The following is a 15,600-nucleotide window of genomic DNA, read 5'->3' as shown; positions in this document are numbered from 1 at the left end:
ATGGCTTCAAGTGAGAGCACGTCCAGCCCTTGTGGTTCCTCGCCATAAGTTAAACAGAAGGGTTAGTCCTTCTTCTGACTTCCAGTTGTTTGGTTCAGCAGATGCAGTCCTTCTTCTGTTTACCACAGTCCAGCATTGATCTGAAGAATTTAGGCCTTGGGTGTGGTTGACTTCCTAATCAATAATGGTAAAGCTTCCACAGGCAACTCTATAGACTCATACATCACTTAATGGAGGTTTGACACTAAACAATCCCACAAAGCAACTCTGTGCCAAAATTCAAGACGCCACAATCTTCCTTCCCTGGATCAGAGCTATTGGCTCACCCCTAAGGTTTGTCTGGTGTAATGAGCAAGTCTCCCTGTAAAGCCAGTTCTGTGACCGGTTTTTCTTTCACGTGGATTATTGTCAGTCTGGCTACTTAGTGGCACTATAAGGCCTAAGTGTGGGTTATAGCTTACTGTGACTGGGTCGGCCCCTTTGAAGCTTGTGCAATTGATGGCTGGGCCCCTCTAGGTCATTTTGTCAGGAGGGGCTCATAACTCCTACTACTCAAGTCCCTTTTGTTCCCTTTCCTGAAAGCAATTTATTCCTCCCAGCAGGATGCCAAGTGACAGGTGGAGATTATCTCAGTAAGGAATACTAGAGTCTTTAGGCAGAAAAATGGAAACTTCCTATGAGTGGCATTTTCAGAATGGTAATTTAAAATCATACTTATCCATCAAATTGGATTTTAGCTTCCTATTACTGTGAGTCCTTGAATCATGTGTTTAGCTACTCCCAACCTGAAGTTATACTTTATAAGGTGTTATGATGTAACCCCGTGGCTTTCTATGGAAGAGCCAGCATTATCACAGTGAATCACAGTTTTATAGATTTTTCGCAGCCAGGACACATACAACTCAAGAACATATGTCCAGCTTTTTAAATACCACTCACCGGGCCCTGTGGGCACTAATGACTTACCCTTGGGTTACTTATAGGTATCAAAATATGCGGTTTTGGCCTGGTAAAGTTTTTTTTTTTTCCAGGCTGAATTTGCAGTTTTAAAAACATGCTAGGTTGCAGTGTCAAGCTTGGAGTCATGTTTTTACTTTGTCACTAGAGTGGTGGTACAACCAATGTCGCAGTCTACTTGTGAAATGTAACTTACAGGTCCTGAGTACACAGGGTACCAAATACCTGGGACTTATAGGTAAGTTAAATATGCCAGTCAAGTATAAGCTAATTCTAGATGTTTTTAGGGGTCACAGCACATACACTGGGTGCTGGTTGTCAGAGGTCCCAGTGTCAAGAGGCACTAAACTTGCACTACTTCTAGCAAAAAGTGTGGGCAAAAAGGGGGATGATCCTGTAAAAAGGGCATTTTCTCAGAATGGTTTATGTCTCTCTTTGGTTCTACAATTTTTTTTGAAGCATCCATTATTCCTCTTCTTGAGCATACTATACATTCACTTACTCACTCCATAATCCATTTGGTTATTTCACAGTTCCTTTTTATTACCAAACATAAGTTCAATTAAAATCCATATATTGTTCACTGCATTCCATGACTACAGTGTTGTACAAAGATGTTCTTTCTAGCTCCCCTTTTTTCCCCAATGCATTTTGGGCTGCTGCAGCCCTTTTTTTGAGATTAAATGGTCACCTACTGTTCACATGGAATGAATGAATTGCATTCTTTAGGCATTCTGCTTAAACCTAGGATCTCAGCCACAGGTGTTTACTTGTTTTTTTTCTGAAAACCAACTTAATTGGCGCAGCACATGAGCTATCAGGGAGAGTAGGAGAGTAATGCATGATACAAACAAGTTGTGCAATCAATGGGGGACACAGACTGGTACACTATGAGTGTAGATGCATAGGAGGGTCAATAATATCGAGCTCCAGTTATGTTGCATTTACTGTATTACTAACAATGATATCACAAAGGAAGTATACTTACCATTCATTTTTAATAAATATTTGTATTAATGTTATTTCCATAGCATTATAAAAACATTGTACATTACACATGCATCTGGCACTCAACCCCTTATCTCTCTCTCCACACATCTGATTCCTCCCTCCTCTCCTCTCTGAGTCGACCCGCACAGTAGGGCTGTGCCTTCTCATCCCCTGGACAAGGCGCTTCCATGTCCCCTCCTTGGGTTGGCTGTGAGAATGGAATCTCCTCCTCCTCAGCAGCAGCGTTCATTTCATCCATCAAACCATGACATGATCTCCACCTGCCCCAATTTTTTGCAAACATTTTTGGGAAATCATGGCTTTCATACACTGCTCTCTTTGCCTTCCTACATCTATTCATTTGTCACTAGTAGGGCCTGATCTCATCCCCAGATTCTGTCCACATCTCTCTTTGCCACAACAGACTCCAGCATGTAGAACAACTGTCTACAAGGAGTATCTACATTGTTGTGTATGCATGTGAAGGTCTACTTCATTCACTACCTCCAGTTCAAATTCTCCCCAATAAGGGATCACTCTTGGGCAGTCCGAAATACTATGTAAAAATGTCTACTGCCATACCGCACTGGATGCATGCTTGGCTGCTAGCTCTCCTCATTTAATGTTGACAGGACCTATTCTAATAGGTCCCATTGAAGATGTTGAATTTAATCAGTTGCAGGCTAGTGTGGATGGATACCTCCCTCGGGTGCATCAATGCCGCTTCCCATTCAATATTTTCTAGGGGATCAACATCTGTTTGCCATAATTTTCAATGTTTCCCTAGCTTGTCCGTGGTATAATTCCTGGAGGTTTGGCACTAGACAAACCCACAATGAATTGTATAGCTTAGCTACCGCTTTGTGGGTAACTTCACTTTTCAGGACACATTTCTCCAGCAGACTGTACTCCAGGTGGTCCTTTCTCAGGGTCCCCTGTTCCCTCAGGGCTCGGGCAAGCTGCAGGTAGTGGAACGTTTGGGCAGGGACTAAGGTGAACTCCTATTTGAGTGTCTCAAATGACTTGGGTACCCCTCCGCTGCCCATCTCTCACCTTCTCCATACCGATTTGCACCCAGAGGTGAAAGCTGGTGAGCCTGCCTACTTCGTTTAAGCGTGTGCTCTTTCACAGAGGGGTGGCCTGAGCAATTCATCCCTTCCAACCCAGGTCTCTCGAAGCCTCATCCCACACCCATTCAGTTGTCTGAGTGGGCTTGAGCAAGTGCTACCTGTCCTCTTTTCTGTGTATGTAATGAACATGAGTCCTCAATCTTATCACCGTTTTCTCTGTCCTATATGCCGGTTCATCTTATGGACTGTGCCTCCACTTATTGATGGTATATAGCAGTGCAGCCATGGGGTATGCTTGCATATCAGGCAGTGCCATAGGACTACTCAAGGGATGTCCCCATCCCAAAGCTAAATCTGGAGCACTTAATGTAGCTTGGTAAAGTAATTATCTAGAATGGGAAATGGGGTGTTTTGTAGCACATAGAGCAGATTAGGTAGTGTAATCATTCTATACAGTGCAACTCTGCCCATAAGTATTAGGGGAAGCTTGTACCATCTCTCCATGTCTGCTCAGAAGTCACCCAGTATAGTACCTAGTTTAGTCACAGGAAACAATCTGGTTTTGTCGTAATGCACCAATAGCACTGCCAGGAGAGAGCAAGCTGGGTCTGCCAAAATACCAACATGTCATCAGCTGGACAGTTTTTTAGAGGCATCTGTTACTTGGGACGAGCCCCGTATATCTGCCCTAAGGTGCACCTAGCAGGCCAGTGGTTCCAAGCAGTGGCAAACAGCGGGAGGTGACTGATGGCACCCCTAGCTTGTACTTCTCCCTAGCAAAAAGGTCTTGAAGATCACCGGGTTCACTTGCACTGATGCAGTAGGTGCCTTGTAGAAATGAGCCCCCCGCTGGCAAAACTTGGGCCCATAGCCAAACAGCTTCAGGGTTCCAAACAAATATCACCAATCTATTGAGTCAAAGGCTTTTTCAGCTTCTAGGCACAAGGTTGCTCTATGTTCCTTGTTGGCCTCGATCCTATACAACCACAGTTGCAACCATCGAAGTTTCAAGGCATAAAGCCAGTCTGATCAGGGTGTATCAAGCCAGTCATCATCCCAGTTAGTCTTGTTGAAAGAATCTTTGCCAAGATCTTACTCTCACTGTTTAGCAAGAAGATAGGTCGCTAAAAAGAACATAGATACCCCAGCTTACTCTTCTTAGGGATGACCACTATGATCGTGTGGTTGAGATCTGGAGACAAACTTCCTTCATCTCTCGCCACTCCAAATAGTTTTTAAGTAAGTGGGGGTTGAGAAGGCCCCAATGTCCCTGTCTGTGTGGACCCTACAGGATGCATAATGCACTTGTTAGTATTCCGCATATGCCCAGGTGATTCCAATATCCATGCAAACAGTGTTCTCCACGTCAGTCTGTACTTGCCCACGTATCCCCAGAGCAGCATGAACAACCAGAGCCAAGATCCCCACGTCAAAAATGAATAGTAAGTAAGACAATGTAGTGGTGGGGCCCGCAGGTCCCCCGGAATTTAGTCACTTCCTGTGGGGGAGGCCACACATGGCCCCCAAGCAAGGTCCTCAAATTTTCTGGGTATTCAGGGTCAGGAATGCCCCCACCACTGTCTGTGGGCAGAGGGGAAGCAGCCACACAAAAGCCCCAAAAATGAAGCACAGGGCCCGCAAGGCCCGCAAGGCCCGCAAACCTTCCGGCAGAGCCCATGGCGCAAGGACGTCGGCTCACCTAGCACTAACTGCCTTCTCTTCCTCCAGGCTCTGAAGAGGACCCAGCCGTACTCGCTGACCCTTCTACCTCCTCTTTCATGCTCTGCCCATGCTATCCCTCTCGGATTGGCTCTGGCACTTCACACTCTGGCAGCTGTAGCTATCTGCAAGCCACCCCTCCGGGCAGGTTGGCATCTCCAGGCATGTTCTCCCTTCTCTGCACTACAGCCCCCAATGGGCTTCAAGACTCTGAGCCTCAGGTAGACCAACCCTTCCAGCCACTGAGAGCTTCGGTCATGAGGAGCTGTGAACAATGTTGATGCCAAAAATGGCTGAGTATAAAAGGAGGTGGTGAATGCCGCCTTATGCTGTGCCCTCATCTCGGCCACTCCTGCCACGCCCCCTCTACTTACTATTCTTAACTCTGCTTAGACCCATCACGAGAAGTAAATATAAGTTGAGTTAATGATAGTAATTATATGCTAATCTTTCAACATATTGGAAGGTTTATGTAGTGAATGTAACATTTATGTCATGCTATATACACCAGCGATTGTGACCCACCAGCTCTTGAGGTCATATTTGCACTTGTGTGCTAGTGCTGCTGCACTATTCAATGCCAAAATGCTTCCAATTCTAGTTTAACTGCTTCCGCAGGCTGTGTATTGCTTGGACCCAGCAGTCTTGTATAGTTTTAGGCCCTCTAAATTGTCAAAGTTCACCCTGTCTTTAAGAAACATGGCAGTAATTATCTGATCAGTGTAAGTTCTGTAAATGTCCTGACCAAAATATTAAACATTCATTATGTTCATCACGGTACTGCTTTTAGACTTTGGGTGAAGGTACATTGGAACATTCTAGCAATATCCTGTGTATAAATTGAAGTGGTGCAGGTTTTACGTTTACATATGTTTTGTGTCACTGAAATAAAATTATGTATCACATTACTCTAAGTTAGAGGCTAAGATCATGCTTTTTGTTTTTTTTGTAAATATAGTAAAATGTTCCGTCCATTGGAATTCCCTGTTTTTTTCCATTGTTGACTACCCAGTTTTGGTCTTTTACTTAGAGTTACTCTCATTAACAGAGCCTCACTCATAGTAATTTCTTTGGAAATGGACTGACTGCGGTAACCACCAGTGTCTGCCTTTAAACTTAAGGCCTCTTCTGCACAGTCAGAGTAAAAGGCTAGTCACAGGTGAAAAGGTGAGCATACATGCACATATGTCCAGGCTGAAAATGAGACTACAGTCCAGCTCAGCCCAGTATCTGCATACAGCCTGTTAGAGAAGGGATCTTCCTTGGATTGGTGCTTACCTGTTAGAGGAGTGGTCTGGGTGACCCAGATAGTCCAGCTAGGCCCCACTGTGAAATGAATTTGACCAATGTTTCACTTTAAACATTAGTGCTTCAGGAATTCCTTTTAATATAAAACATTTGTATTACACGTTCAGCTCAAATACATTCTAATCAGCATTCTAATTACAATGTTTAAGAAGTATTTCACTATGGACCCAAAATAAACTAAATTATTTTCCAAATATTTCTTTGAAACAACTAATGTTGATACCATCCTCAAGCACCTTTGCAAATTGATGCAAACTATCAAACTATATTTAACCCAAACTTTGATTACAGACATGTTTATTTATTGTCCACTCCTACTTAACAGATTGAACACTAAGCAACTCTTCCACTATACAAAAAGGCAACATCACCTAAAAACATTATTAGCAGGTCTTCACATATTGCAATAATCTCTGGTAATCACTACCCATCTCCTTATCGAAAGAAAATCAATGTTTGCAATGCAATGTTTTGAGCAATTCACCTGTAAATTCACTTAAATGCAAGTCTAAACAATCCCAGAAACATTAAGACCGAAGCACATTTTTGGCTACAAGGACTCCAGAGCAGTATTTTGTGATCGCATTTGTCTTGGTCTTTTGTTGTTTTATGTTTCTATTAGTATTTCCCTTGTTACATTTCTACTCAAGTTTCTTTAAAGATCACTGATTTAGTAGTAAATATTCCTCATTTTCCCATCACTCTCCTTGATCCCTCAAATATTTACTGCCAAAATGTACATCAACATGTGTGGGCATCTATGCCACTGTGGTCATCTCCACACAGTAATGATAGGAGAAGAGAAGGCAAATGTCACTAGCCATAAGCTTGTAAAATGCATTTTGTAGTATATGTGTATTACTACTTCAATACTATTTTATGTACAACAAAATGCAGTTTGTGAATTCACCCAGTCAAGTTTTGATATAACAAGTTTGCAAGCTGCTTATACCATACATGAATGTTTCAACATGATAAATATCTTTCCATCCTCCCTCAAACAGTAGGAGCCTACTTTACTCACACTTGAGATTTAAAATAGATGATACTAGCCAAATAAACTGCAGAGTTTTGATGGTGGGAATTGAAGGTGGACACTTGCCTAATCCTGTCTGCACAGTTTTTGAGGCCAGCCCATTATTGTTACCCCCACCTACATGAGCTCTGTGGCTGCTGGCATCAAGTTCAATTACTAATCCTCAAACTTACGACACTTTCTAAAGTTCTTACAACTGGCCTGGAGTGATAGGTATCAAATAAAACTGAGATAAGTAATAGAGTCAAAGGTATAAAAATAAGTACATCTCTGGTAAGGCTGTTTAGGGCCAGATAACCTGCATTCCCACTCTTAATCACATGACACAGTGACCTAAATGTATGGTGACACTACAGTGTGCAGCAGAGTTGACACAACTAAATCAAATATTACATTATGAGGCTAAGACTGAAGCCACCTTTCTGGGGGCAAGAATGTCCTACAATGTCTTTATTTTCTGTTCAATTCCACATATTTTACTTTTTGCCCAGCACCTTCTACCCCTGTGATAAGTTCATTACATTTGGGGGTATGGGATGAAATCTCAAATCTAAGCTGTTACTTTGGGAGTTCTTATTAAACATTCCACCTTCAGTAAGCAACAGGTTCATCCATTTAGAATTGCACAATATAATGATATTATTTGTGACAAATGCTAAGTTTGAATATTCCAACTAAATTCACATGAGTTTCATATCTTCCAGATTCAGGCCTTGCAACATTTTTAAGCTGCTCCCGATGTAATACAAATGTTCACTGTAACATTCGCTTCTGCCTGTTAGATCTGCATTCAAATCTCACACTGCAGTAAATACCTAAGAAAATGTATTATAATGTGTGGAGAAAGAACTAATGCCAGCTGAAATTGTACTTGGAGAAACTAGGCTAAATAGGATCATATATTAAAAACACAACCCTTGAACTAAAGCGTTACTTCTCATCGGATGGTGTAATTCATTAATTAAGGTGAAACTAGCACCATGTGTAGAATAACTATTCTCCTAGTATTATCCCGATTAGCTGCTATTTTGAGCTGTGTTCCAATATTAGAAACTGCTTAGTATGATCACAAGAGGCCTGGTGTAGAGACAAGAATCAGAGTAAGGGAAATAAATCCACAATTAAACAACATCAGTAGAGCAAATCTGACAGAGTAGATAATCTAAAACCAAACTATAGTAAACAAACTATGGTAGTAGCATGAAACCAAATCACTGTATTCTCATGATCATTTTCAAATAAATTGGAACTTGTTCTAGATCGATACAATGCATGGTGATGCAAATTTCACATTGTGTTGGTGGTTTATTATTGGGGATGAGAGAGGAATAGAGAAAGAGAGAGAGAAAGAAGAAGCGAGATAGCGAGTGTACAGTGAGAGCAGAAACAGGGGCCAAGCATGAGAGTGGAATGGTTTAATTTCAATATGATATTTGTGTACCTTTTTAAAAGATGTTTGAGAAGTCTAAAACAGACCATGATGACGTTTGGTTTTAGCAATAATGTGTGCTCATCTTTTTCAGAGGATATGGGCACATCTGATAGCCTATGAACTTTGGACAATTTAGAGCATAAGAATAGCAGATATTTCATATCCAGTGGTACTTCAAAGCTCACATTATAATTATTTTAAGAGTAAGGAATACTTATATGGGCTTCAAGGATCAAAACTATTGGTTAAAAAAATATTTTGATAAAATTGAGTTCTTTATTTGGTATACATCCTTACACATAAATGCTAGAGTAAAACATACCACCTCAGTGTCAAAATATACAGATTGCTCCATTTATTTTATAGCCAATGTCAATTGTTATCTTTGTATATACACAGGAATGATATTCAGGAGTTTTGCAGTGCCCATACTTTACTTGGCTCCTATTAAAGAAGATCTGCATACAATACTGAGCTAAATGTTTTTTTGGGTTATCTGTCATATATTCGTTTCCATTAATGAATTATCTAAACTTTCCCTTTAAATTGCAGACCTCTTGTATATAAAAACAGTACTGCAAAAACATCACCTCTGCTTTCATTATATTCTTGACCTGAATAAGCAGTAGACCTTTAAACCATGCCATAGCAAAATGGGGATTTGCACTTAAAAACCTGTCAGTTTTAGTTCTAGTTTTAACTTGATTTGTGAAAAGTCTATTAATTGCTAGTTCTGTTAATGTAGCACTTGCTTTCAGCTTCTGTCCTTAAACAGTGGAGGTAACAAAAAACCCCAAGAGCTTATATCCATTTGCAACTCCATTATATTCTCCATCAAGTACACATTTTAGGGGCAGTTTACCTAAAAGTATTACTTTATATATGAAACTATAACTCCAAAGCTTGTTATTCCGGTACTTCACCAGATACAGTAAGTTTGTTTCACAAACTAGCTGCAGTTTAGTTGATTAAAATATAACATAATAATACATTAAGTGCTTAATGTATATGTTTTGCATCCATCTCCAGGGCACATACTTGGAAACCTTAACTCAAAAAAGACAATATTTAAAATTATAAGCAAATAAAATAGGCAAGGGCTGTGAAGAGAGTAGAAACAACAATGATCAGACAATTTTAAGGCTGTTATGTACTACTATCAATCACATTTATTAGGTTATGAGATGCAGTTATTTGTGTTTACTCCTTAGTAAACTTAAATATCACCTCCTCCTATGACACAGAGTATATCAATTTAGCATACCGTTCGTTGTGGATGAAAGTCTGGTTGTTCTATCTATACTCTGTTAGATGTATAGGAACAATCATGCATAGTTTTCAATAGATATTTTGAAATGTGTAATTAGATGATTGAAAGAAAGATTAAGACCCTTCCTTCAAGATGTGTAGTATCAAACTTCTTTTGAAGGAAGGCAGGGTGGTACCTAACTGAAAAAGCATTAAATATATTTAGATAATATGGGCACCTACTCATCTATCCTCTATTGTATTAGTTAGAACTTAATCTGGGCTTTGAGTGCACAACAAAGTGATGACATTTATCGGGAAAGCCCCAGCAAAGATGAAGCCGGCTCCGAATGGAGCCGGCAGATTTGCTGCGGTGCGACGGGTGCAGTGGCACCCGTCGCGATTTTCAGTGTCTGCCAAGCAGACACTGAAAATCTTTATGGGGCCCTGTTAGGGGGCCCCTGCACTGCCCATGCCATTGGCATGGGCAGTGCAGGGGCCCCCAGGGGCCCCCACGACACCCGTTCCCGCCAGCCTCTTCCTGGCGGTGTAAACCGCCAGGAACAGGCTGGCGGGAAGGGGGTCGGAATCCCATGGAGGATTCCTTTGGCCAGGGGAAAACCGGCGGGAAACCGCCGGTTCCCCTTTTCTGACCGCGGCTTTACCGCCACGGTCAGAATTGGCCAGGAAGCACCGCCAGCCTGTTGGCGGTGCTTCCACGGTCCCCGGCCCTGGCGGTCATGGACCGCCAGGGTCGGAATGACCCCCTATGTCTGGAACTTGCATTGCTATGGCCATTTGTGGTACAGACATTTTCAACCTGATGTATTCAAAAGTAGAGATGAGAGCTACCTAACTTGTTCTTCAGTTAGCAGTGTTACTTTTAATAGAATCTTGAATTTAGCATAATACATTCCATAATTTGTTAGATTTTTTGTCATTCCACTTCATGCAGTTTTGCCCATTCAAACATTTATTTTTCATATTTGTTCAATTTAAAGCTGGAACTTCTTGTTTTATCCCTGTAAATTGTATTACAAGAGAATTTGTTTTGTCTTGGTCCACCTTTGGATTGTATGGTAAATGTAAATGTTGAAGAAGCAGCTTTCTGAAGAGACTATCTGTTTTGTCATTTCTCGTAGTGCGCACATCATTTTGTGGATAGAAAAGGTCTAAATCAGATGAACTGCACTTTAAGTATTTTGATTGGCAGCTTGGGGTACTGGATTGTTTTTGGGTTGATCTCCTCTTGGTGAAATGAAATTTTTTGAGATGATTCACTCATGGGTCTAGTTAGTTCGGGGTTGCATATTTGGATAATTCTTCTGAACAGAAGCATTATAATGTGATCAGTGCTTTCAGGTGTTGAAAAATGAATATCCAAAACGTCTGTTTAAGAAAATGGAGTAGGTTATACATTTAAGGAGTAGTGATTAACAATTTGCTATTGACTGATTTACTGATTGTGTCATTTTCGTACCTTTGATGATAATTGCATCCATTGTGGGACATTTAACTGTTTAATCATGAGAAATGTGAGGATTATTTTATTGGCAATAGGGTTTAGTAAGACCTGACAGGGATGATACAATTTTTCACATTTAATGGCAAATAAATTATGTGCATTTGTTCTATCATGGTGCCGCTAGTTGACCTAGATCCCTTGTAATGATTTATGATTTATGGGCTTGTAATGAAGTTTGACTAGCTGGGTTGGCCTATTATCAATGTTCTTCTTACTTTTTGAAAACTGACAGTCCATTGAAACTCCACATCATTTACCAGAAATGTAATGTCATCAGAGTAGAAAGGGTGGGGCAAAGGTCGAGTCGCCAAAGGTTTGTGAGACAGTTTTGAGGCATCAGTTAATGTCTTCTTGCAAAAAAGAACTGAATATGGTCACCAAATGCATCTTCAGTGCATCACACGAGGTAAACTTCCAAACAATTACTGAGCACAGTAGAAATGTGGTTTGTGTGTCTGAGAAATATTTAAGGAGTGGGAACAATTTGAGTTTCTCTTTGAACAGGACATTCTTCTTTAAATAAAGGACACAAATTAAGATATATGCAGCATAATAACTGTGGTCATTATTGGGCACTCAACATTCTTTTCTAAAATCACTGAAAGTAAGTCAAACATGACAACACAATTGATGTGTTTGTATAATATTTCACCTCCCTGCTTCAGAATAGTCTCATTAATTTCAGGAATGTTTTCAATAAATTTAATTTAAAAATAGAAGCCTGTACCAATCAGCTTCCTGCATTTACATATAATTGTCCCACTAGTGCAACCATATGTTGAACCTGTTTTAAATCTGTACATCCACTCACAAGCAAGAAGCAATCATTATCGTTGTAAGTCTCTTTAAAATCTTTGTAATTCCGATACATTTTAGGTGTTATTTGAATCTAAATGTAGCAGAAAACCCTGCACTGTGATGTGGTTAAGAGTTTCTCATTGATTAAAGTTTGAGAGCAAAAAAGGACAAAGAGCTCATTGTCATCTTTTATTTGACAGATGATGCTTTACTCTTTTCATGCAGTGAGGACAGTGAGGAATTACAAAGTTGTTTAAGGCTCCTAAGAGGTTCAGTGCCAATAAGAGTTTTAGCATCATCCATTGGCCCTAATATTTATATGCATAACTCAGAATTAGAAAATTAAGACTTTTTTATCTTCTGCAGGGCAAAGACAGTAACATGCCTGACCCTGTAGTAGTTATGTTCAGTACCCAATTAAAAGTCATCTTCTCCCCTCTCTACCTATTCTTTCATTATTGTCTACTGATTAATTTAGAAATTGTCTTCATTCATGTCTTGAACCACAAGAAATGCAGAATGAGATCTTGGGGTTTGGACGGTTTGAGATATCTGTAATTGTACTACCCTCCTCAAAACTGTCTGAGGTCCATACGTATCATATATATGTAATTTAGAGGGGTGTAGCATTTTGAAAATGGTCTTCATATCACAATGGTCACTTTCAAAGGTAAGCAAAAACTAATATCTCTTAGTCTTTTCTATTATTTGCTTATTTGCTTCTAGAAATATATGTTTTGAATATTTTTATCAAAAGATTTCTCACAACTGGAAGGTTAAACTAGCCTCTTCTCCTACCTGTGCCTCTCCATATTGCTTGCTTTCCCTCTTTCCTCCTCAAACACACCCACACACGCCCATGCACACATTGTACCTTCTGTTATATTTTTTAAATCGTGTCATTTTATATTTCAGTAATATAAAGAAGGTCATGACTGACTTCCATTTCAAAGAGGTACTGAAATTTCTGAAGGAATTATCCTCTCACTTTCAGAAATACTCAAGGTGCTAAGTGGCATTTGACTTGTTAGCCATTTTTAACATATGTTCTGCCTATTAATTGTGATAAGAATTCAGGATATTACTTGACTGAAACACTTATGTTCTACCCACAATGCAAATAATGCTTTTAAGGAGCAAAAAGAGTATATTTGTGTTACGTATACTATACTTTTTTGCTACCGTTGTAGAAAAGAACTGGTTAATTAGTGTTTTATTCTGCTGAAATGGTGGCTCAATAATTTCATATTACCTCCCAGGTGCTAAAGAGGTTTACTTAAAAAAATCTGTTTTACATGTGTGCAGGAGGATTATTTATTATAACTGTACACAAATATTACATATATCGTAATAGAAATGACCAACCCCAAAACATATTTAGATAAAGTAGGGTGCAATTCTTAGAATGCTGGTGTTTTCTATTTACTAAGATTGATCATCAGCGTTACGGATTTTAAGGTTTATTATTTAGTAAAAGAATTAACACTATTCTAATATGACACCAAATGCATACTAAAATTCATTTACTATGAATCTGTCATTTACTATGCATCTTTCAAGAGAAAAAAAATGCCAACTGTGTCCATTTAATATAGTCATTTTACAAGAGTTTTAAATAAAATCCCAAATGGAATAGTGTGAAGAGGAGGAAATGTTCTCAAAAAACAGATCCGCACATTTTACTACAATAACCCTACTTAGAAATACTCACTGTGCTAAACTATAGTCTTACATTGCATAGTCCATGAATCCAATAGAAAGCAAATGAATATGGCTTCACTGCACACCTGGCCTTTCTTTCTTCATCTCACCTTGGCTGTGTTGCACAGATGGGCTCCCCTTTGCCACTTTGTGTTCCCCTGTGGTTGGTAGCGATGGAGCTCTTGCATGTTGTGTTTGATGCCTTGCATGATTAAGACATGCAATGGCACGTTCCAGTCTGCATGCTGCTTAATGAATGTTTCTCCTTTTCTCTCCTTCCCTGCAATGTGCTTACAGAAGACAACTATGTCGAAGGTGGGTGTTTTTTCTTTACCTTTTTTTCTTAGCTCCTCCCCTCCTTTGCTGATTACATTTTGATCTGATGTACCTGTCCATAGGCAAGGTAAGTCATTTTTGTTATGCCTTTAATGATTTGCAAGTTAGTTCAGCTCATTTGCAATTTGATATAGAGCACAAAATGGAGCATATGCAAATGTTGTATTTGCTTTAAATTATACTATTTAATGAAACAATCATATGTACTTCAGAACGGTAATGTCCCTTAAGAGCTCTATTCTGCAAATTGTAAACTGCATATGTGGCTTCTGCACCAAGGTGCTATATCCTTTCTGAGCAGAACACGTAATGCATGACAGCATTCACATTAGGAACTAAAATGTATCTTTTGTTGCTGCTTCACAATTAATTGATGGCCAGTGTATTTCGTAATATGTAACTCTTGTTACTACTAATTCAAAATGTCAATTACCTATAATATATGTATGCTGTAATAAAAGAAGGAAAGAAAAGAGATTGATGACCATGTAGATGGTAATTAATTAGTTTACACCAAGGAAACTTGATGCAATGTCTGTTGCAGAATAATGGTAAGTAGTATGACTCATGGTGTTCTAGTCAAATACTGAAATCTAGATTTCAAAAGTCTAGTACACCACCCTCCACCTACAACTTCTGAAAACACACCATTGCCTATTGCTTACTTCACAAAAATACTAACATTATACACATGCATCAATGAATTCAGACTCCTAGAACACTTTGTAGAGCAAGATTTCTTTTTAACTTGTACACCCCCCTGCAGGACAACTAGAAACAATTTAAAAAGGGGGAGTAAACAGAATAACTCTTATATATGTTAATAAATGATTAATCATACCAAAAATCAGTTGCAAACTTTGAAATACCAACATTTAAATGAAACTCAACAATGGGTTCTAAAAAAATGTTTTTATCTTCCAAGAAGCATATATCCAAAAATGTATTTGATGGCTCTGAGTAATGATGGAGCATTAATGTTTTGTCACCTAACATGTTGTGAGAAAAATAAGTTTTAAAATATGATTATTCCCATTTAAACATAGAGTTACGTTGAAACATATGACACGTGTTTATCATTTGTATAGGAACGAACAACACAACATTGTGTCATTACCTGATATGATTGTAGTGTGTATGTCTATGTCTTGTACTAGCAGCATTCTTTTAGATTCCTCATATGCAAATGCATGTCTTTGCACACTTGTTTAAATACCAAGACACTTTTTTCACTACTTTACTGAAGTACAGTGAGTTTTCTTCTGACGAATTGCCTGCAAACTAAAAGCAACAAAGAAAATATAATATGCAGTCTTTTTAAATCAACTATGGTACATACGCATTTTCCTCATGAGAGCAGGTCATTGTAATTGAACGTAAAATCTTGAAGATTTTGCCTATTTACACTACCATATACACCTTAAGTAACCTTTCCTTGAAATCAGTATATGGCTCTGGCAAGGACATTAAAATCTGCACT

General features: G+C 39.2%; 1 protein-coding gene across 21 annotated transcripts in view; it reads left to right on the top strand.

Moving 5' to 3' along the window:
- NRXN1 (neurexin 1) overlaps window positions 1–15,600 on the top strand; it is a 1,474,248-nt gene that overhangs the window by 171,818 nt on the left and 1,286,830 nt on the right. For 6 of the 21 annotated variants that reach the window (XM_069234056.1, XM_069234052.1, XM_069234050.1 and 3 more), the window contains exon 3: window positions 14,082–14,099. The exons of the other annotated variants lie outside the window; for them this stretch is intronic. In XM_069234056.1, coding sequence (XP_069090157.1) covers window positions 14,082–14,099 — 18 coding nt within the window. The remainder of the gene's footprint in view (window positions 1–14,081; window positions 14,100–15,600) is intronic. 21 annotated transcript variants of the gene reach the window in all.

The sequence above is a fragment of the Pleurodeles waltl genome, chromosome 5 (assembly GCF_031143425.1).
Source record: "Pleurodeles waltl isolate 20211129_DDA chromosome 5, aPleWal1.hap1.20221129, whole genome shotgun sequence".
NCBI lineage: Eukaryota > Metazoa > Chordata > Amphibia > Caudata > Salamandridae > Pleurodeles > Pleurodeles waltl.
This window is presented reverse-complemented; position numbering and strand designations above follow the sequence as displayed.